General features: G+C 34.2%; 3 protein-coding genes across 5 annotated transcripts; 1 reads left to right on the forward strand and 2 right to left on the reverse strand.

Annotated features, from left to right (window-relative positions):
• Positions 1 to 728: 728 nt before the first annotated feature.
• Positions 729 to 13548, reverse strand: LOC107003486 (phototropin-2). Of its 3 annotated transcripts, none has more exons than XM_015201833.2 (24): positions 13333 to 13548; positions 12046 to 12664; positions 11077 to 11259; positions 10701 to 10792; positions 10358 to 10625; positions 9795 to 10008; positions 9017 to 9087; positions 7726 to 7832; positions 7589 to 7638; positions 7395 to 7499; positions 6322 to 6381; positions 5991 to 6080; positions 5501 to 5577; positions 4803 to 4887; positions 4460 to 4540; positions 3918 to 4021; positions 3485 to 3534; positions 3015 to 3121; positions 2572 to 2688; positions 2104 to 2155; positions 1863 to 1975; positions 1621 to 1761; positions 1380 to 1492; positions 729 to 1062 (listed from the first exon to the last, which is right to left on the reverse strand). In XM_015201833.2, exons 2-23 carry the CDS (start codon positions 12624 to 12626, stop codon positions 1382 to 1384), a joined length of 2859 nt encoding a protein of 952 aa, XP_015057319.1. In that variant the 5' UTR covers positions 12627 to 12664; positions 13333 to 13548; the 3' UTR covers positions 729 to 1062; positions 1380 to 1381. The 3 variants fall into 3 exon arrangements, with proteins under 3 accessions (XP_015057319.1, XP_015057326.1, XP_027772704.1); XM_015201840.2 differs by having other exon boundaries at positions 12046 to 12667; positions 13333 to 13475; XM_027916903.1 differs by lacking the exon at positions 729 to 1062 and having other exon boundaries at positions 1379 to 1492.
• Positions 13549 to 18021: 4473 nt separating this feature from the next.
• LOC107025374 (bifunctional phosphatase IMPL2, chloroplastic-like) lies at positions 18022 to 18777 on the forward strand. The gene is made up of 3 exons (XM_015226168.1): positions 18022 to 18213; positions 18260 to 18587; positions 18632 to 18777. Exons 1-3 carry the CDS (start codon positions 18022 to 18024, stop codon positions 18775 to 18777), a joined length of 666 nt encoding a protein of 221 aa, XP_015081654.1.
• Positions 18778 to 21098: 2321 nt separating this feature from the next.
• LOC107009035 lies at positions 21099 to 22669 on the reverse strand. Its single transcript, XM_015208295.2, has 2 exons — positions 22469 to 22669; positions 21099 to 22373 (listed from the first exon to the last, which is right to left on the reverse strand). Exon 2 carries the CDS (start codon positions 22268 to 22270, stop codon positions 21371 to 21373), a length of 900 nt encoding a protein of 299 aa, XP_015063781.1. The 5' UTR covers positions 22271 to 22373; positions 22469 to 22669; the 3' UTR covers positions 21099 to 21370.
• Between the last annotated feature and the right edge of the window lie 526 nt (positions 22670 to 23195).

The raw sequence follows: 23195 nt of genomic DNA on the forward strand, positions 1-23195 counted from the left end.
CCCCTATTCATTTTATTTTCTTCTCTTTTGACATATACACTATTAACATAATCATAATAAAAAACTTTTGTCAAAATACATATCATTCATCTTTTTAAAACTTAATTTTTCAAGATCTATTTCTTGAATTTACTTATAAACATATATTTTTTTTTAATTTGAAGTTTTCTTGATAGATTTTTTACCAAATCTAAATAAATAAAACTGAAAGTATGTGCAAGAGCTAACTATAATCTTTTATATTTTGTCATTAAGAAAAATTTTGAGTGTGAGGAAGACGAAAAATGATGATTTTTATTTTTTGTGGCGAATGGTAGAAGGTGGGGAGGAAGAACATGAAGTGGAAATATGGAAATGAGTATATATATATAGAGAGAGAAATTTGCACCTTTTTAAAAAATATTATTTATTTTTAAATATTTAATTTCTGATGTGAAAATAATAGTAATACTGATGTGTCATTAAAAAATGACGTGGAATTTCATGTGTAAATTTAGTGTAATACACGCACACATAAATGATGAGAAAGGGATTTGAAATATTGCGTTTGAATGAGTTTAAGAGTTCAGTTGGCAAAATCAGAAGTACAATGGTCCAACTTACAAACGGAGCCAAATACGAGGATCTACCAGGTCATTCCGCCTAAATTCTATGACAAACTAAGTTGATAAATTAAGCATGCTCTCATGTTAGAGATGACGGAGCTAGAATATTGAATTTATGAAGTGTACAAGATAACAGCTTATTGATTTGCCTCAAAATACATCTTTATCATATGATACAAAAGTATTAGACAAGTTTATTTAATTACCAACAAAACCTACAAATACAGATTCTCAATTTTTTGAAGGAAGATTTTCCTATTACTCACACCATTCTACAAATTCTATGTACGTAAATCGCCTTCCTTGGGTCCAAACTTAAACAAGAAGAAGGTCCTTCAAGCCAAAAAGAAAGCAAAATATCGAAAAACACATGCTTCTATACAACAATATGAAATTTCTTCATCAGAAAATTCATCCATCCTTTAGTACTGCACATAACTAGTTCCACATACATGTCCTGCAATCAACATGTGTGGAAAAAAATTACACAAAATGCTTCACAATGCAGCCTAAGAAAAAGAGTCATTTTGCTTTTGAGAATATGTGCATTGATGCAAATTCTGCTTATAGTGTTTTTAACTTCATATTTTGGATGATGAATGAACACCTGGGCCTAACTCAACCCCAAACGCTAACTCATGAGGGGAGGTTTGTGCCAAATCAGTGATTTGAAACGGAGAGTGTTAAGAAATATGTCAAAAAGATGAAAGACAAAGCTATGAAAACAGAGTTATGGTGTCTGACATTAAGGTCTAGTTAATGTTGGATGCAAACCTCTAGAATAAGTCCATTGGATGAGCAAGTACTCCGTCATCATTCCAGTCAATTTCCTTGTTGCCTGATTCCTTTCCAATTAACTGAAGCGGTGCGTCTAGTGGTGGTGGAGTCTGTAGCCAAGCAACGAATGACATTTTTAGGAAACAGAAAGTTCTGATCATGTGTAATGGCTTGGTGAAAAGCTCGAATTCAACTGAAATTTACGATCTTTTGGAAGGAGGTTAGAAGAATTTAATACCATGCACCGTATTAGAGGCCAAGCTATTCCACGGAAGAAAGGATGCTCTTTGATCTCACTTGCACCACCATTTGATCCTAAACGGCTGGCAGGATCTCTATTTAGCAACGAATGTATCACCTGTCTAGCTGCAAGGCTTACCTGCAACACGTAGATACATAGATGATTTCATTTGTTTCAGACTAGAAACAAGATCAGAGTTTCCTTTAATTGACCCCGCAAAAAAAAAAAACTGACTATACCGGAATGCTACTAGGGAAAGTGAGGTCCTTGTTTAGGATGTTGGAAAATGTCTTCTGCCTGTTCTTTCCTCTAAATGGTGTACGCCCATAGAGCATCTCATAAAGCAAGATTCCTGCATTCCAAACAGAAGAGTTTACAGAAGTAGAAGTGCATGAAGCAAAATAATATAACGCATAGTATTATAGCATCACAATGATACGAGTGCACTAAATAAAAGTCATGAATTTGTTGCATGCACACCTAAAGCCCACCAATCGATCGCACTACTGTGGCCAGCTCCTGTGATGATTTCCTGAGATCAAGTCAATTAGAAGTACGTCAAACAATTAATTTTCTCTCGCTTGATAGATAATATTTTGCTTCACATAAACAAACAATGTAAGTGTCAACATATCATGAAGAGAAATATATTCAAGAATTAGGAACAATGAAGTAATTCTATAGTACAGTAAAGTTCTGATCAGTTTCATTAGTAGGATTTGCGATTAGTAGGTTTCATAAATAGGATTTGAAATTGGTATATGTGAACAGAAAAGATAACTGCTTGTACATAATTCTTCATCAAGTTGTGTTTATCTCTCCAAAAGACACAAATTCTAAGGAAGATCCATATTGTTTTACTCCAGACATGGAACCGAATGCATTTTAATTTGTAACAAGGATGGAGTATTATATCGCACAAAGTCAACTTCTGTGATAGTTACATACCGGTGCTATGTATTCTTCAGTACCAACAAATGAATTTGACTGCGAAACTGGTTCTGCAACAAATGTTGGTGGTGGAGTACTCCTAGACCTTCTCTTTGAGGGAGGATGTTTTATAACCTGGAAAAAATTGTCACTTTAGTATTATGAATATGTAATAATAATCATATGTCAAAGAATAAACAGAAAGCACCTGAAAGAAATATAATACGATATGAAAAACAACAGTTTGTTTTAATCAAATTGATAAATAATTCAAAGGTTCCCCTTTTTCTCATTTTCTTCTGTTTACCGTCCATTTACTACTTAATACTTCGAATATAAGTTTAACCTAAAAATGTGACATACGAAGTGAGATATCATGATTCATCCACAAGCAAAATTAAGTTCATTAAGTGGAAAAATTTAGACGAATAGTAAAGAGAACTGTCGAAACTGAACCATACTTGAGGTTTACAAGATGTCTTGAAAGAAAGATCAAAGTCTGTTAGTACGACATGCCCATCAGCCTGAAGTAGGATATTTTCTGGTTTCAGATCCCGGTATATTATTCCTGTGACATGAGAATAGACAAAACAAAAGAACATAAATCATATTATGAAGATAGATATGGAAGCTCCTAATACTATGTCTCCCTTGATGAACCCCTCTATCTTTTGCCTAATAGAAACATTAAAATATTCTTGATTTTGTGGTAGTACGAATAAAGGTTTTTAAGTATGATTATTTCTTTCTACACTATGGACTTCACTTGCGCTACCTTTTTTACTTTCACAAAACTCTGTTCTTCTACCTACTGTTCTTTACCAGTCTTTCCTATGTCAAATTTTTTCAAGCATTTTGAAAATCGATGACTGATCTAATTTGAGTACTTCTACAGGATACACCTCGACAAAAAATTGAAAGAGTGTAATACCCAAACAATGGAGATACTCCAAGCCAATTAGGACCTCTGCTGCATAAAACCTGGAAAAAATTGTCGGTAATACATTAGTTGACAAACATGATTGCATGTGTATCTAAATACAAAAGATACACAGACATCTTATGTGTATAATTTATAGTCCTTAATAACTGCTTAAACATATCTAAGATTCTCTTTCGTTTTTCAAGCATAACAATGTTCCGACAAATATAAAAACTCAAATAATAAGTGAAGACCTTCTCTCACGAGTGAGTCTATTCTAGGAGAATGAGGAAATAAACAACCGGAAATAACTACAAACATTACTTGATAAAAGATATATGAATATGAAGAAGCTTTGTGTAAAATACATCTTCAACCGTGTAAGATGTTATATAGCTTAATCTACTCAAATGTGGAGTAAGTGCAATTAAAAGAGAAGTACCTTGCAGATTCCTCTTTAAATATTTTCATAGGCTGTCTGTCGAGCAAAGCAAATAATTCTCCTCCAGGACAGAAGTCTGTTATTAGGCAAACATGTGTTTCTGTCTGATAAAAAAAATGTGCATATTAGCTTGTCTGAATATTTCTGTTCTTAATTCATATAAACCAGTATAATACTCTTCAAACAACGCAAAATATTGTATTTTTCAGAAACTCAAAGGCAATACAGGAAAGTGTTTTCAGCAGGCTCTATGACTTTTGGCAAATGTAAATGTTACACAGGGTCATCTGTAACCAAATATGAGCTTTGAAAGAAAATATGACCTGAAACTCATTAAGAGAAAAAGGTTGTGCTACTACAAGTTGACTGATGCAAAAATTCCCAATAAAAAGAAAGAAAAAAGGATATATTCAATTGATTGAACTAGAATGAAACATAATAATATCAAGTATTCATTGTGGCCTTACTACAAAACTTACATGCACATTTACAGATAATCTTAAATAAAACCTGCACCAGGATGGTCTTTGTTAGACAGTTACCTGGAATGATGAATATAGTGTTGGAAGGAGAGGATGATCTAAAAGAGCTATGACTTCCCTTTCAACACATGCTCGATGTACCTGTACATTATTCAACATGAATTTTTCTTCATATAAGGAATAAAAGAAGATATGCCACATTAAATCATTTTTTTAGTCTTCATCATTTACGCCACTTAATTTTAGTAGGCGTGAATATCCTGATTTTGGAGGGGGAATGTCATGGGTTTGGAATGTATATCCAAAGGTAGAATGAAACAGAATGGTCTCTAAATCAATTTCTTCTAGGAAATACTATATGCTCAACATACTGATGAAGTAAAAAAATCTCGGGCATCCAGACCTTATTACGGTTGAGCATTATGGATTTGTCCATCGCCTTCATAGCAAAAAGATCTCCTGTACCTTTCAGTTCCACCAAATGGACACTGCAAAGAACAGAATAAACCCCCTCAGACAAAAAAAATCTTTGACAAATGGAAATTGTCACTGCTTTGAAATCTCTTATGATTTGGATATCATGCAAAGCATTTTTATAAAGTATCAAAACAGCATTACAATTCATGAAACAAGAGGTGCACCATCAAGGTAAGTGGAAGGTGCGATATTAATAGTAGCCTACTAAAATTTCTGCAAGCACTAACAAATAAACTTAATATATGATATGTAGAAAAGGAGACTAAAGAGCCTTTCAGCTAAGAAAACATTCAGAAGGACCCTGTTATTTTAAGTGATCCTTTTTCCAGTCTTAGCTTATATTTCTATGAATTGATCCTTTATAATTCTTAACCATCGATTGGCTAGTTGTTCAGATGGTATTTAGAGTTTTCCTGGTCGTCTTTGTTTCTCCTTCTTGCATGACCACCTTCAAGAATGTCATATCCTTACAGTCAAGATATAAGTCCTCACAATAATGTTTCTATAATTCACCCTCAAAAAAGCAGTAGAATGTCATAAGACTATCGTAAAGGTAGGTTAAACATAGTGCCAATGAGGACTGGAAAATATGTGAACAAATATAACAAGAAATGATTGGCATACCTTCCAGTATCTCCACAACCCAAAGGTCGAACTGGTTTAAAGTTATTGAGCCCTAATCTTTCACCATTTGCAGTGACCTGCAAGGTTAAAAGTTGAGTGAGAGACAGAAAGAAGGAATGCAAAACGTAACAAGAATAACAGTTAATATATGACGAAAAGAAGAGTACAAAGTTTAAACTAAATACTAAAAGGATAGTTTTTACTGTTGAGTGCTTGTGTCTCTTCTGTCTTACATGCCTTAGAAGGTGAAAACTCATACTTAATAACAGCATAAAATCAGGGAACTTTTATGTTTCAAGTATCTCAACATTTACAGACACAGGTATATATAAACATTACCGGATACAAAAGGTCTCCTACTTTATCTAGTGCTCAATATGCATATCTTATGAGCCATAGTCTTAAATCATCAACAAAGAAACATCAGCAGTTCTCCCAAGGCAAAGGAAAAACGATAGATATTTAAGGGACAACACAAACGATTGTGTACCTTATGTATTGCGGTCCATAAAGCACTGTGTCTCTTATGAGGCCGTGGATAGACAGGTAGAGAATGTAAAGCCCACAAGTCTTCAGGTCTCTGAAATTGTTAAGAGGGTTCATGTCAGATTTATTATATTAACTTTTGACAACGGTCTCGATAAATGCTAAATGCTTGAAAGATAGTTTTGATATAACTTCTGTTGGCCATTTGTAAAGGCATGAACATTAACATAGCAGTAACCATAAAAAAGATAATAATGCATAATAATCAGGATCAGGCGAAAAATCCCACGACAAAGATTATATGGATCCAATTCAGAGTGAAAGGAATACCTTACCGAGTTGGCATCAGGAAGTTCTCGAACTGCTTCATCTACATTTGTTGCAGTGGCTTTGACCTGCAAGATATGTCTGCTGATTACTAACTGTAGCTGAAAAGATATGTTCATTCCAATCGGAAAGATACAAATAATTTGATAAGTCCTATTTAACTATTTGGATATCGTTGTGGCATCGTAATATGGATTTTGGCAATATCCTCTTATGATATAGCGTTTGGGGTTGAGTTAGTCTCAAGGGTCATATATTCACATGGTATCATAGCTAAGACCCATTGATCCATGTTGTCATGTTTCGCAATGTTGGGCACCCGTGTTATGTTATCGACACTCAGGTCAAGTTTTGGGCATGTAGAGGAGTGTAGTCCCACACTGGTTGAGAGAGTGGGATTTTGATTCTTTTGAAAAGAGAATTACACAAGGCCATTTGGGAAAAGTGGAGTGACTTAAGACGAGACTCGAGAAAGTAGATCACTTCAATCAGGATGAAAAGAGTACTCACAGAACACTAAACCAAGCTTGTTAAGATTGCATCGGATGCAATACAGATCAAGAGGCGAAACTAAATTGTATATGAAACATCCTTGTTCAAAGGTTTCATACAGGCAACCCCAACTTTGTGTGATGGAGGAATATGCGACACAATCAAACATCCGAGTTCATTTTGTCTTAATGGAAAGAAAAGAAAAAGTCAAGTGTTTATGCTTTATTTACATATGCATGCTTGTAAAGTTCTAGCCTCTAACAATTTGATAATGTTTAGTTTTACTGTTCTTTAAGTGGATGTATTTGCATAATCAAATTCATTTAAGGATAGACAAATGAAATAATCTGCATTTTTGTCAGGTCAAAAGACTTGTGTTCTCATTTCAACAATTCCCTTTGCAAATATTCACAAACTGGGGTCAATTTTCTTATTCGTTAATACATTGACTAGAAACGGATGGCTATAACAACAGAGAAAATAAATAAAGAAAAGACAGCTAGCCTTCCCAGGTAAAACATATGCTAATTATTAGTTGCTATAACATCATTGGTACAGCTTCCACAAAGGCAGGTGAGAGAAAATTTACCAACTTAGCACTTTGTTTTTCAGTTTGTTCTGAGAGGCGGTTTCTTAGTGGTTCCACATGATCACTTCCATCTAACTGAACGCCAATGAAATATTGTAGTTCTCCCTGCAAATGTGAAGTGCAGACATCAGCCAAATAAAAGATAATTCTTAGTTTCTTACAACATGTTAAAGGAAAGTAGACGCAAAGATCACCTTCTGATCACGCATAGGTTGCAAGTGAAATAAATTCCAGAACTTCTTCCCTGAAAACATGTATGCACGTGAAGTAAATTCTAGCTAATAGACAAAATGCATTTCATTTCTGAATGTAACAAAGTGAACTTGATTACCGCTCTTTGTATAATTAATTAATTGCACAGTAATTTCTTTTTGTTCTTTTATGGCATCTCGGATCTTTTGAACTGTTGCTTGATCTGTTTCAGGTCCCTGAAGAAATCTGAAGAATAGGAATCTTATAAGATCAACTAGACATGGTGGGAGAAAATCAGAGAGCAAGGCCATAAAACAGCCAATTATCAGGTTTCATTGTTTCTTTGCGTAGATAGCCAGCTTTATACTTACTAGCCTCAGAAAAAACCGAAGGAAGAGATTTCTTGAAGTATTTGACAATGCAAGGGATAAAAGGCATTCTATTTATAGGTATTAATACAAGACACTTATTATATTCGTCTAAACGTGGGACATTATACAAAATCTTAGAACTTAACTATTCCAATATTCCAGTAACAATCTAACACTAACACTTAATGTTCCAATAAACCTCCAGAAATTCGAAGTAGAGAAAGCAGCTTGAGTTTTTTTTGTTTCAAATAAAGAAATGTATATAGCTGCGGAAGTGGTAGCGGTTGCTGGAAAATCTTTCTAGATTTTAGACAGAGAAGTTCTAATCATCGGAATCTTGCTGGAAATTCTTGATCAAAGGAATCATGCAGGAGAAGTTATGGTCACTGGAAACTCACAAGTTGGTTTGCCAAAAAAATGGCTTGCAGGCTGTAATGTATATGGTCACTGAAAAGAGGCACAATGATATTGGACTTGACTACAAAAAAGACATGACACCATCGGACAGTCAGCAGAAAGAGGGGTAGTGCAACGGAATAATCAGCTAGAAAAAGGCAAAATGCTGATGGTGTCGCCAGATAGTCTCCTACAGGCTACAGGGAACAATGTCGCCAAATAGTCAGCAGAAAGAGACAAGGTTTGGCCTAAAGGCCACAAAAGAGGCACAGAATCGCTGCAATGATCATTGGTAAGTGGCATGACGCTCTGAAATGATTATCAAAAAGAGGTGTGGTGCCTACAGAGCACTCACTGGAGAGAAGGAAAAAAATAATAAAAGCAAGTGGCATAAGCTTGCCTCCAATAGACTACAACTATTTAAGTTTCTATGTAGATCGTACAGGCAATGAGTGTTTTATTTTTCTAATTTCTGCAATTATTATAAGAGTAGGTTTGAGCCTTATGTTCCAAGTCCAAATATCTACCTTCTTAATCAAACAGAAGAGATGTATCAATACTCCATATGTTTTAATTACAGTTATCCAACTTTGAAAAGACCATGATAAAAGGAACTCCAAAAACTATTGCAATGCAATATATAAAGCAGTATTAGACTCATACCGGCAGTTTCTTCCTAAGATCTCTTCACGTGTGAACTCCGTCAGTTCAAGAAAGCTATCTGAAGCAAATATCTGGGGAAAAAAAATCCTACATTCAGTTTCCAGAAAGAAAGTAATCTAAGATAAAATTTACCAATTTGACTTAATTATGGAACATATATATATATATTTAATCAATCAACTAACCATTTCTCAAACTAGTTAGGTCAGATACTAATGCACCCTTTGTTCCTGTACCAAATAATTTGTCCTTTAGGACAGTTTGAGGGTTCTTTAAGACTAATAAGTTTCTAAGATGAAGTAGATATTATAATAAATATGAGATAAAACCAACCTAGGTCCATTTACAGCAAATGATGGTCTATGTTAATTCTCAAAATGATTACACTAGGTTTTCTTGATTGCACAAATAATCATCTATATTTGTTCTCATGATTGTTGTAATATCTGTCAGTCAAATCAAATATGGAAGCTTAGGAGGCCTTTATCAAGTGGCTAAAGCTAAGGCCTTGTAACCCAGCAACGAATATGACTAACTGTTAAATGTCCTTTAGCAGTATGTCTCACATTTAAGTTTGCTTTTAAGTTATTAGTTTGGCTACTGTTATTCCAATAACTTCTGAGCTAATATGTATAAACCTAACAGGTAGGATAACGGGTTGGAGAAATGGAGGTATGGGCATATTCATATATGCTCACTGATATTCCAAAAGGGAAAAGTCAAATGTAATGTGCAACAATCTGAATTTAGCACAAACTAGCTTTTTTCTTGATCTTACAATTGGATTATCAGGAAGTCTGGGATCTGTAATCACAAAATTCTTTTCAATACGCTCCAAAGTTGTTGCGAGGTCAATTCCTTGACGTATGTCCCTTTCTCTTTCAGCACGCTCCCAACTGTCAGTACGTTCTACTTCTGTCATTATTATTTCAGGCCCAACATACTCTTCATTTTCTAGCGGAAAAGAGATGCTTGAGGGCCTTCCTTTAGACCTGCATCAGGTAATACCATGACTGAATCCTACAAGTAGATAAGAAGCTTAATTCTTCTAATAAGCTTTTCAGCTTACAAATCCTGCTTACATTTCCAGAACACAGGCGTCTTATAAGGAAAACTTAAAACAATGAAAGAACGTGCAGGCTGAAGTTGTATATCTACTATGTGTTAGTGAAAAAAATACCAACACTATGCTATCAATTAAATATATTATCCTGACTTGTGATTTTATATAGTCAACCATGCAGTTCATCTAAAAATGTTAACTTTCTTTCTAGTGCTGTTAGCGTGTATTTTTTAAAGACATCTTAGAGTGAAAAAGTTGAAGTCAAAGGACTCACTCACCCCTTTAAGGAAAGCCGTGAAGATTTTCTGGACTTTTTACCCAACTCCTGAGACACATCACCCCTTGCGTCCCACTGAGGTGTATATCGTCCAGGTGTACTTATATTGCTTTCAGTATCGGCCGCTTTAGGAAGTATAAAATCTACTTGTGGCTTCTCTTTATCAGTTCCGGAACTAGCATCCTGACTAGACTTTATATGAGGGCGTGGACCCTTCACTGTTTGTACCACTTCTGTAATGGAACCTAAAGCCTTTTCCTTCTGACGAGCTGAGAAATGAACGAGAAGGATTTCAAAATGAAGGAAAAATGCTATCAGAGGCAGACACAATCACTTCTGCTTACCATCATATCTAATTAAAGACTTGGGCAAACCATTTGGTCTCAATTCTTTCTCATTAACACCTTCTGTGTATTTGCTGACTTCAACCTGCATTCTGTCATAAAGAAATTATCTGAATCAGATGGCAATGCTTCTCATAGATTGCAACTTAAAACTGAAGCAATATCAGATATGTCAAGTTTGCCGTGTCAGATTTCAAGTCGAACAACTTAAACAAGTTCTATAATGAGGCACCATACATTGCTCAAGAAGAAGATTCTGAAGTCGCAAATTCTTAAAATACTGTGCCAAATAAAGGATGAGAAAACATTTAGACTGAATTCAAGCTGAGATAGTCACCCAAGCTAATAGCAACAATAGAGACATAAGCAACTTTACCCTATAAACTTTATCGTCTTTCCGCTGTCATCTTTTATAGGGGTGACAGTTAACAGGTTCCAAAAAGGGGTGCCATTCTTCTTGTAGTTTAAGAGCCTCCCACAGTAGCTTTTCCCTGTTTTCACAGCATCTCGGATTTTTGCTACTTCATTCTGGTCTGTATCTTTCCCCTGTAGAAAGCGACTGCATCAAACAAGTCAAGGTCAGGTTCAACTCCTTTTCCCAGCATCCATATCATCAAATAAGTACAAATAAGGGAATACTGCTGAAAGTAAAACATAAACTCTCTTGCACTGTCAGGATCGGAAGAACAACAATAAACCCAGTGTAATCCCACAAGTGTGGTCTGGGTAGGTAGAGTGTACTTAGACCTTACCCCTACCTTAAGAAGGTTGAGCGGTTGTTTTTTGATAGATCCTCGGCTGAACGATGTCAAGATCAGAAGAGTATAAAAATAATAAAGAAAAAATAGAAGCAACAAGAAACTAATGGCTGGGCACTATTGTTCTCTTTCAGCACTTAAAAAAATTGTCTCAAGATACAAGGGAAAACTTGAGGCAAATAATTTAAACTTCATGCAGCAAGTAACTAACTGTCTGTTAATTGAAACCTCTACTTCCACTCTTAGCAAAAGGCTCCGATCCAATGTTCGAAACGGATATCCAGCTACTTCCTATATTAAATGACAGGAGGCTTTAGTTACTGATCAACCATAAGGACATTTGTTTTTGAGAATGGTAAGATATGATAAACAGGAGAACAAAGTATGTCCCAAGATACGGGCAAATCAGTATCGTTCCTTGGATATTCCATTCTTACACCTCCAAAACTACATAAGGATTGAACAAAATACAGGAACAATATATGAGTCATATCACTTGTCTACAAGGTACCTACATATACTACAATAAAATGCCAAAATTCATGGGAAGACAAGCGGAAGCACTAGGATAAGCCAAAAATTCTCACCAATTCCTTCCAACAATCTCTTTCGAAGAATAACCAGTCATAGTAAAGAAGCCACTACTGGCATAAACAATAGGGCAATCTGGTTTTGTGGCATCAGATACGACAAATGTCTGTTGCAGTGTCGCTAAGGCATCCTTCAGATCCTGAGAAACTCTCGGAAATTCAGCTCCAAGATTCGACTCCTCGGATGTCCTTGTTGATCCAACTGAATTCTTCTCCAATGAATTCTTGCTTCTTTCTCCATCTGCAAATGAATTTTGTCCACTTCTGCTAATTGCATGAAAGCTACCTTCTCCAACATCTGTCCTCACAGTTAATCCCCACTCTGCAGCCCTCTCTGATATGCTGGTTTCACCTGGGATCTGACTATCTGCATTGTCATTCTGGTCATTTCCTTTGGGATCAAAGGCCATCCACTTGTTAATTAACTTGTCTGTTCCTGTCCTACTTGCAGATTCCGCCCCTTTCACCGAAATTTCTTGCACATCAATACCCTCATTTCTACTACTACTAGCCAGGTTTTCACCATCATGAGTCAATGCCGGGTCAAAGACATCAATTGATCTTCTCTGGTTTTCCATTTCTGCTCCTCAAAGCACAGAAAGTACTCAAACACAACCTACTAACATCAAAACAGCCAAAATTAAAGTTTTCAACTAAATCATTAACCTCTAAGCCAGTAAAGATCAGCAAAAGGGAAACTAATAACTAAAGGGTTAACACACAGAAACACAATATAACTGAAATACCATCAACCCACAACTCAAAAAGAAAAAATAAACAGTACTTGTAAAGATACTAAGCCTAATTCAACCCCAAAAGTTAGCTAAGGAGCAGACAACCAATTCATTCCTCCAATCAACGTGGGACTTTGACCCACTCTAACGCCTTCTTCACACTCAAGACCAACTGGAGCATGGTCCGAGAGCCCAAACAGGGATGAACCTAACATACCATATAAAGATACGACACCTGACCCTAACTCAACCCCAAAGTTAACTCACACCCACTCTAACAATCCTCAACAGAATTTCATGCAACACATTGAACATACAAATGCCTTTTTCCATCAACTACAAAAATATTAAACATGGACCCCCCACCCTCCAAAAAAAAAAACTGTTTTGCAATGTAATTCAAATACACATATCATGTTAAAACACCATAATTCTTCACCTTAAACCAAAAAAAACAAAATAAAGTGGGCTGTTCAGTCCAAAAAGCGAATTAAACAAAAGTAATACGAGTATGCAATTCAATCAAAAGGGTAGTAAATATTAGGAGTACCTGAAATGTGATGAGGTTAGATTGAAAGAGAATACATTTTTAGAAAAATTATCAGAGAAATTGTGGAGAATAAGTTAGCTATGTGTTATTGTAAAAGTGACAGGGAAGAGAGTAAGAACCAGAAATAATAGATACTGGCCATGTTGCAGAACTGTGACCGCTATTTCTAGCAAACTATTTATTTACTCAAAATTAAAAGTCTTTGAGACACCTAGTTTATAACTACTTCTGGCGCTCTCTCTCTCTCTCCTGCAGTTAAAATTCCTACCCACTTTCTACTTTGAATTCCCCTCTCCTCCTTTTTTTTCGGCATAATACATATATTAGACCTTAAATTTGACTTCAAATTTTAACTTTGATATCAAATTTTCATAATGTATAAATAGGCACTTTAACTATTCTATCTTTCAATAAATGAACACGCGATTTTTGGAGCCAAAGTGCGTGAAATGCAAACTCTTCCACGTGTATTAGTGAGCCAATCAGTAGCTGCCAACTAATTAAACATTTTACACGTTTTTTTAAAAAAAATATTTTACACGGCATTTTGAAAAAAAATTATAAAAGAGATTCATTAAGGATAGAATTGTCATTTCAGCATTTTTTTTACTGTTGTGGGCCTCGAAAATTACCCCTCACTCGCGCAGAATGCGTGCATTTCACGCATTTTGCCAGGTAGGAATCACGTGTTTATTTATTGAAAGATAGGATAGTCAAAGTGCCTATTTGTGCACTATGAAAGTTTGAGGTCAAAGTTAAAATTTGAAGCTAAGTTTAGGATCTAATATATATATTATGTCTCTTTTTCTGTTGAATTTGAAATTATAGTTTTAAGACTAATTTATTCTACTAATAAGGAGGTGGATGAATAATAGCAAATTTAATGGGATAAAGTGAAATATCGATAATTAAAATTGCATCAAATACAATGTCTTAGTTTACATATGATTGAGTTTAGAAATTATCCAAAAATAACTTAATTAAAAAACACATGATTGAAATAGAGGTGGTAATATTTAAACTTCAGTTACATGAAACTTAGATATTACGTGTAATAAGTTAAAAAAATTTGATTGTGTCGTAGATTTTTAGGTTTTATGATGGTTTCTAAGTGCAGGGATAAAAAAAAGTATTATTTGTAAGGTCATTGTAGTGAATTGCCCGGCTAGGACGTGAAGGTCATTTCACTTCTTTGAATAGCCGTTAAGCCTTCCAATCGCTAAAAGTTAGAAGTTCAATTAATTGGGGTCCTTGTTACTGAGCTATGATTTTGGAATTTCAGCATATCATTTCATACTGTAAATTTGGTCATTGTATATTTTTTTTTCTTTCGTCTAATAATAATTATTCACTATATTATTTTAATATGTCCAATAAATAATGAAGGAGTATAACTATCAATTTTTTAGAGTTATTATTATGTTAAATATAAGATTGGGGTGACACCCGGATTTTACTAAGTTTATATATTAATATTATATTATGCGACAAAACTAGTTATCCGTTAGGCGTGTAGATGAGGGATACCTACGAGACAAAGATGATTAAACCAAATAAGTTGGTGTGTATTATCATGTTTGAAGAGTTGTTGGAAAATCAAATCTACATCCGTCTCAGCTAGGCCATGTTATGTTATGTTATGTTTAAAGAAAAAAAATAAAACTTTTAAATTTAAAATTTGCGAAAACAAATTGATATCATTCATTATTTTATTTTATCTTCGATTAATAAACTCTTATGTAGTCAATTTGGTTCACAACGGAGACATAGTGAATTGTTGCTGTATGGCCACGCTGACAGGCTACTAGCATGAAACCTGCATGCAGTGATCAAGATGGATTATCTATAGGTCTTATTTTTATTAATATATATAGGTCAAGTGATTTTTTATTGTCCATGCAATACTACAAATACTTTTTAATTTGTGTGGCTAACACATGCACAAGATATTGTGCCAATCTTGGTACCAACACAATATAATAACAATAATATTTCTAGTGAAATTTTATAAATAATGTCTGGAAAAAATAAGATATACATAAATTTTATCGATCATAATTTTATGAAATTATTTTCAAAAAGACATAACAAAACCTATAAAAACAACATAAAAATGCGATAATCGATACACATGATATAAATAACAATAACAACGACAAACACTAACTGCCTGATTAACTGTATTTGGTAGAAAGATTTTTCTTTTCTTTTTTGAAAAAGTAAATATTTTACAATATTTGGTTACTAAGCAATGAAAAATATTGACCCATAAATATTTAATTTATAAAAAGTAGAAAAACACAATGACTATGTGACTTTATAATGTTACTTGTAAGAAAAAAATTCTTAGCAAGAGTCATTTAGCAAAGGAAAAAAATGACTTACCAAACACTCTATTATCATTACTTTCTCCGTTCATTTTTAATTGTCATATTATGTTTTTAAAAGTCAATTTAATTAATTTTAAAGTTAAATTAAATTATATTAATTCAATATTTTAAATTAAAAAATATATATTTAAAAACTATACGAAAAGTATTATATATTAAATTATAATTTTTTACATATTAATGTGATCATAAAATATTAATCAAACTTCTTACCATTTGATTTTTAAAAAAAAAAATCATAACAATTTGAAAATGGACTTATAAGCATGTGAACTAAATCAATTTTTTTTACACACTTCACCAATTATATTATTAAAATAAATTTGATCAGAAGGATTCAATGATTTTATATACAATTTTGTCTTCACGTGAGTAAAAGTTTAAAAGAGATAAAGATATACTATTATAAATTAATTTGCATTGATGGTATATATGTGATCCATATGTAAGTTATCCAAAATGCATGTGTCGAATATATATTGTAGAAAAATGTAAACTAAAAAATAGGAAATAATTAATATTTATGAGTGGCCTATAGCTGTCTATCTAAAGGATAAATTTCCCCATCACTATTTCCAGCCTAAGGACAATTATTATGAAAGTGACTTCAACACATAATTGGTTGTTTTTGGTTATGTAAAAATCAATGTACTACAAAGATTATGTTACCTTTTCTTTTAGCAAAGGCACATGTCCTAACAAAAACAAAATATAAATGTCATTTCCACTTTTACTGTTTATAATAATTCATGAGATAAGTCCCTTTCAAACGGTTTCATTTAATTTTATGCTGAATTGTTCTTGTGATAATGTGGTTCTTGTTAAATGAATATTACGATTTGTTTGTTACAATTATTTAATAGTTTCTGTTTATGATAAAATGTAAAGAAAACAAAATACTTTGGTGTTTGGAGTAACTAAAAATAATTAAGGTGGGCTTTTAGCTAAGACATCAATTTGAAAAGTTTCTCAACTATTCCACGAATAATTTAAGGAGTTTAAGTCTTTATAGTGTTAGAGTATTTTCTCAAATATTCAGATGTGATAACTGAAATAATAATTAAGCTTTAAAATCAAAACTCAAATGTCATAAGTGTGAAATAAAAAATGATAAATTATATACATAAGTACATTTAGTAAAAGTGACTATTTTATCAATTCTGTCACTCTTTAGAGCCTATAGAGGTGCACAATAACAAGGCCTATAGACTGATTTTCTCTTATTGGGCCCTGAAAAAGCCTTTAAGCAATGAGAGTAAGCTTCGCGGGCTCAAAAAAATGTATTTTGGAAAATCTTTCGATTCAAAAATCGAACATATTTTTTGGAGAAATTAAATATATAAACAGTTTGGATATTAATTACATCCTATATCAAAAGTTTCCTAAATAATAATAATCCCCAATTTTACAAAACTACATACATTGCTTCTTTGCCCAATACATAACAAATGATATATAAATTGTATCAAATACATAATTTACACACAAAGTTGTAATGTACGAGATAGATATGGAATGATGTATCTGGACGTTAAGAGAGATAAGGAAAAGAGAGATTCTTATAATTAACTCAAATGGTAGAAACTTTTAGAGATTATGTTACTACCTTCGNACGATATATAAATTGTATCAAATACATAATTTACACACAAAGTTGTAATGTACGAGATAGATATGGAATGATGTATCTGGACGTTAAGAGAGATTCTTATAATTAACTCAAATGGTAGAAACTTTTAGAGATTATGTTACTACCTTCGTCTCATTTTATATGTCAAATTTCGGATTTCAAGAGTAAAACAAGTTTATTTTTTACTATAAATTTTTTATAGATGTTATAAACATTTTGAGTTATCAATTATTGCGACTCATAGTACTTTTTACTTAATTTACAAATATATAAATTTCTTTTCAAAAAAATTGATGATTCCATCCGCAAATTCTCAATCAAACTTAAACTGTTTGAGTCTCAAAACATAAAAGGTGTCGTATAAATCGAAACGTAGGGAGTATCTTAAATAGTATAATTACGTAATTTTTTAGTCGTGCTTGTCATAAAAACATATTTACATGGTGTACACCAAAGAATAGCAACAACGGATTTCCTAGGGTTAAAATTTTTTATTTAAACGAGTACTATGAGGAAAATTACTTTGAACTCAAAATTTATTTTACCCAGTTTTGTTATAAAGAATAATGATTCTGCCGTTCTTGTTTGTTTGTTTTTTTCGTCATAGCGTTAGTTTTTACAGTAATTTTGTTAGTTGATCGCCATTGAAGCAAAATCATCAGCACAACAATGGCTACAATCTCTAGCACACCATTGAGCGACATGGAGCTAAATCGTTTAACCCAAATAGTCAACAAAGTTGTTGATGCTGCTGCCGAAGTAGTACGTAAATACTACTCCAACGCCGCAAGATTCCAGTTCAGGGAAAAGGACGGCGACGGACCAGTCACCTGTGCCGACGTAGAAGCTGAGCAAGCCATAGTTTCCGTCATTCTTGACTAATTTCCCTCATTCGATTTATGGGGAGGAAACTGGTTGGCACAATCGCGATAATGCGCTTCTTCCTGATCAATTTATATGGGTTTTGGACCCAATTAATGGGACTTCAAGTTATGTGGGTAAAGATAATTGTGCTTTCGGCATTCTCATTGGGTTGGTTTATAATGGAAAGCCAATTGATCAGCCGATTCTGAAATTGAGATGGGTTGGGGTTAAGGGGAAAGGAACCACCATTAATGGAGAGAGAGTTTCTACAGTGGATTTTTGTGATATGAATAAAGCTAGGGTTCATCTAAAGGTTCCGAATTATAACGATGATGCGAAGAAAGCGTATGATAGTCTTGCGAAGAAGGTGGGTAAGAGGTTGTTCAATGGGAACTGTTGGTTTTTGGTGAGTTAGCTTCGGGTTTTGTTGATGTTGTGGTTGATTGTGCTCTTGATCCTTACGATTTTCTTGCCCTTGTTCCGGTGGTTGAGGGCGCTGGCGGTGTTGTTACAGATTGGGAAGGAAATGAGCTTATCTCCGGTGCCGGAAGGTGGGTTTAAGATTGCCGGAAAAACCATTCATCATCATGAATTGTTTAGTTGTTTCATAGAGTTTATGCTATTCTTGTAGTACTTTTCTGGGTGTTGCCTATGAATTTTAATGGAATGATATTAGATAAACATACTTCATGTTTGTTACAAGAAATATGTGATTAATCAAAGTACGCATCACTATAGACAATTCAAATCATAAAGTCGATAATAAACAAGTATTGAGATGGTGAATTGCTCTGCCTAGTATAAACAATATAAAACAGGCAAGACGCGAGAATTTGCAAATTGGGTCTTAAGATTGGAAACTGTTGTCCTTGTAGCCTGAAGAGACAATAAAGCAGCAACAGATTAACTTATGGGGGTCATTAAACAAGCTCATTGTGAGTTTAATAGATCCATGTTTGTGAAAGGGCTGTCAACAACTCAACTCAACCCTTCAGCTTCTCTCTTGACCAAGCAAAGTCATTACAGAAGGATAATTCCTCTTGAGAGATAGAGAGAGATCTCACAATGACGATGATGATAGTGGATTAGATCGAATTCTACAACTTGTAAAAACACTAAAGGAAATATCATAATTGCAATATTTGCTGCAACAGCATATTGGAGGCCTGAATCTAAAAGTCTAAAGGCAAGAAACAATGTTGGATGTTTGTGCTTCAGCTGTCTATCAAAGAGTGAATTTGGGGACAGACTAAGGTCTAATAAGCAGTAAAATAGAAACAAAAAAGGACCTTGTGGAGTATCTGAGGGAATGATTGGACGGTGTGGTTGAGACCGAGTACCGACCTGGAGATCCTAGTCACTGTCCTAGTTACAACACCTAGTGTGTGAGCTATGTGCTCCAACCTTAGTGGGCAGGTTCAGTGGTTCACCCAGCACCTTGCTTGTGGGTTATAGTGAACTGAGTGGTACCAAAATTAAGGCGAACTCTAACTACTAGATGTAACCTCAAAATAACAAGGGTCAATACCAAGCCCCAAGGCTTAGTTCAAGTGGCAAAGGTAGACAGACTTGTGACTTAAGTCACAGGTTAAAACTCTGAGCTATGTGAACTGAGCCTGGTACTTAAGTAAGGGACGAGAGCGACTGATCAATTAAGTTAAATGAAAGTTGACTGGACACATCATCATAAAAAAAAAAGTCGATCTAAGGAAAAAAAAGACCCATATGAAAAGAGAATTATTTAGAAGTTGAATGGGGTTTCCGGTGAGATAACAACTGATGCATGAAGTATATCACGAAATATAGCTACTAGTTACTCTGTATCTCTTTTCATACTTTGCATAAAATGTTTCCGACAACTCCTATCATCTGAGCAATCAAGAAATATAGCTACTAATTATTCTGTATATCTTTTCATACTTCACATAAAATGTTTCCGACAACTTCTATCATGTAAGCAATCAAGAAATATGTAAGTCACCAATAATCAAAAGAACATTAACTACCGTCTACCAAAATCAGAATTAGAAAGCAAAATATTAACTTCTTGGAGAAACGCAGTTGCAGCAATCCCACGCTGCCATGCCTTGAGAAGGTTATGATAAAACTGAAAGGTTGAGAAAGGGAGACCACACCATTGAAGAACAAAATAGGATTTATGGGAAAAAACAGCCTATGGGTTCAGCTACACATAGGTGAAAGTGAAGTCAGGGATAAATGGAAGAAACAATTTATTTTTTTAAAAAAAATACGGAATCTAGTTGGGAATGCTTATGTAACAGCTGAAGGGGCAAACTACATCTGTTAAAGATTTTTGGTGCTTTCCATGGATAAGTGAACATATAGTGTCCAAGAGAAGTGGGGTACGTTAAGCTTTTTTCACTACGGAATGAAGAAATATGGATTTAATATCAGGTAGACAGCTAGCCGTATTCAGTCCCACCAAACTCCCTAATCTCAATGCAGCAATGTCAACAGTAACAATCCATCTATGTTTCAAATACACAAAAGACTAACAAGATACAACACATACCAATATTCATATATTGCATCGTGGGTCAAAGAAGCTATTTGCTCGTATGATGCATTTATATCACATTGTCTGCTTCAAACAGCATATGTCGAGACCATTCCTACAGGGTCTTATCAACTTTCATTAGCAATTGAACCACCTGCATAGAATTGGTCATATCAAAGTTGACATGTCAAAACAACATACGTGTATATCATCAGTATGCAAGCGATAACCATATATATCGGACTGGGATAAGGTATATTTCACATGCATCAAGAAATAGACAAGTGAAGAGTTTATTGAAGCAACGCAGATACCAATTGCTTGTTAATATTTCTAGATCAATCACAGCCATACAAAGACGTCAACCAGAGGAAGCCTTTGACCAAAGAATAAATGGATTCCATATTCTTTTCCTTGGAAATGGAAAAGAAAATGAAAGGGAACTATAATTGAACAATTTACAATCAACCAGGTAAAAATGTCTATTTTTCTTGGCTCACAGCTTGAGCAACTAAACATACGAAAAGAACAAATTAACTAGTATATAAATTGAAAATATAATTGAATTTCATAGTCAATAAATCACAGCTCGCTAAAGTATACGTTAGAACTCAAGGTTGAATCCAATCAATTTGACTATTCGTTTTTCCAAGCATATAAAAAGAGCGAGAAACCAAGATCATGCGACTGAGCCTCTCTGAATCTCTGTGACCAAGACCAATGTAGTGTTTGGGGATCGCATATGGGCTGTGTTGCCCATAATTTCTCTGCTGAAATGTTGGTCTTGAACATGAAAACGGCACTTCCAACGGATGTGCTAAAAAGCCAGTTATGGACATCCCAAAACACTTCTACCCCAAGGCCATCAACCAACATGGTATGGTTACCACGGAACTTCCACTTTAGCCTCTTTACCTGCATCATTGGCTTACTGTCCACGCGGATGACAAGACACGGGTCGCTGGTGCCACTGGTATCACATTCAATCACGAGATCATGAACTCGTCCATTATCACAAAACTGAGCCTTAGTGCTAAATACCTTCTTACCAAACATATGCTCCTTCTTAGCAATAAAAACAGCACCAGAAGCAGCAGGTGTGGCACTTGTTTTCTTAATAGCTTCTTTTTTCATGTCACCTAGGAGCAAAATCATTTGCCTTTCGGAAACAACACACACATAAAATCCTTCCAATGGCTCAGGACCAGATCCAAACTTTGCTGACGAAAGGTCCCAACGTATATCAATTTTCCTAGAATATGCTTCTAAAGTCTTTGACCCTTTCTTCTTCGAAAACAGCCAGGGCTTAATATCAACCTTACAGAGACACTGATTTGTATTATCATCAATCCCAATAGTAAGACCTTGACCCATCAAATTCTTACTCCAAGTAACATTAAGCAAACAAGATTTCCCACGCAATTTACACTGATAAACACAAGTTACCAAATTCTGAGCAGCCTTATTAGCACCTGATGATGAAAAATCAGCTACTTGAACCCCAGTTTCCCCAAAACAAGAAGGAAAATCCCTCATGTTTTAACCCAAAAAAAAGATCTTTAATTCTTCCACAACTTTAGGTTTTCTTCTAACCCCTTTTCTCCTCTCTCTGATTTATGCACAAAGATTCAATTTTTAACTACAAACAGACAGAAATGGATAACTTTCAGAATTTGGGCAGAAACACAAAAATCTTAAAAAACAAGTAAAACTTGAGCTGGAAAGGCAACATACCTGAACTAATCAGCCAAGAAAGACACAAAACTACATCAAGAATTGCTTCAAGTGGGTTGATTTGATCTGAGAGCTATGTGGTATACCAGATGCATTTTTGCTGCACACAACAAGAAACCCAAACTTCTTAAAAAGGTGAAGAAAAGGATGAGGGGTCCCTCTAAATGAGAGACAAAAATGGGGAATGTAGCAGTAAAAAAATAAATAAAAATAAAGAATTTGATAAGAGAGTGAAAGAAAGAGGGAGAAGGAGACAAAAAGTAGACTACTCAAGACTCATTTCACTGTCACTAAAATAAACATTAAAGACCAATGAGACAAAAAGTAGACTACTCAAGACTCATTTCACTGTCACTAAAATAAACATTAAAGACCAATTCTATATACATTAAAATACTTTTTAAAGATCTGTATAAAAATAAAGAAAAAAAAATACAGATAGATATACATACAAGTAAGATTATGACAGGCTCAAGTAAAGTAACAACAACTCAGTGTTTCTGGAAAAAGCTGATTTTTTTTTTAAATTAACAAGACTACTCAATGAATGAAACAGAGAAAAAAAAATCATAGACTGTGTTGGGAATTTTTCTTTTTTTGACTTTGCTTTTACCTGACATTCTCACATGTAAAATCAAATTCTTATGATCAGAAAAACAGAAATCTTTTCACAGATCCTCCACTCTTCAAGATTGGATTTTGAATTTAGAAACAAAAAATAGTTGGT

Source organism: Solanum pennellii, chromosome 1 (genome assembly GCF_001406875.1).
Source record: "Solanum pennellii chromosome 1, SPENNV200".
NCBI lineage: Eukaryota > Viridiplantae > Streptophyta > Magnoliopsida > Solanales > Solanaceae > Solanum > Solanum pennellii.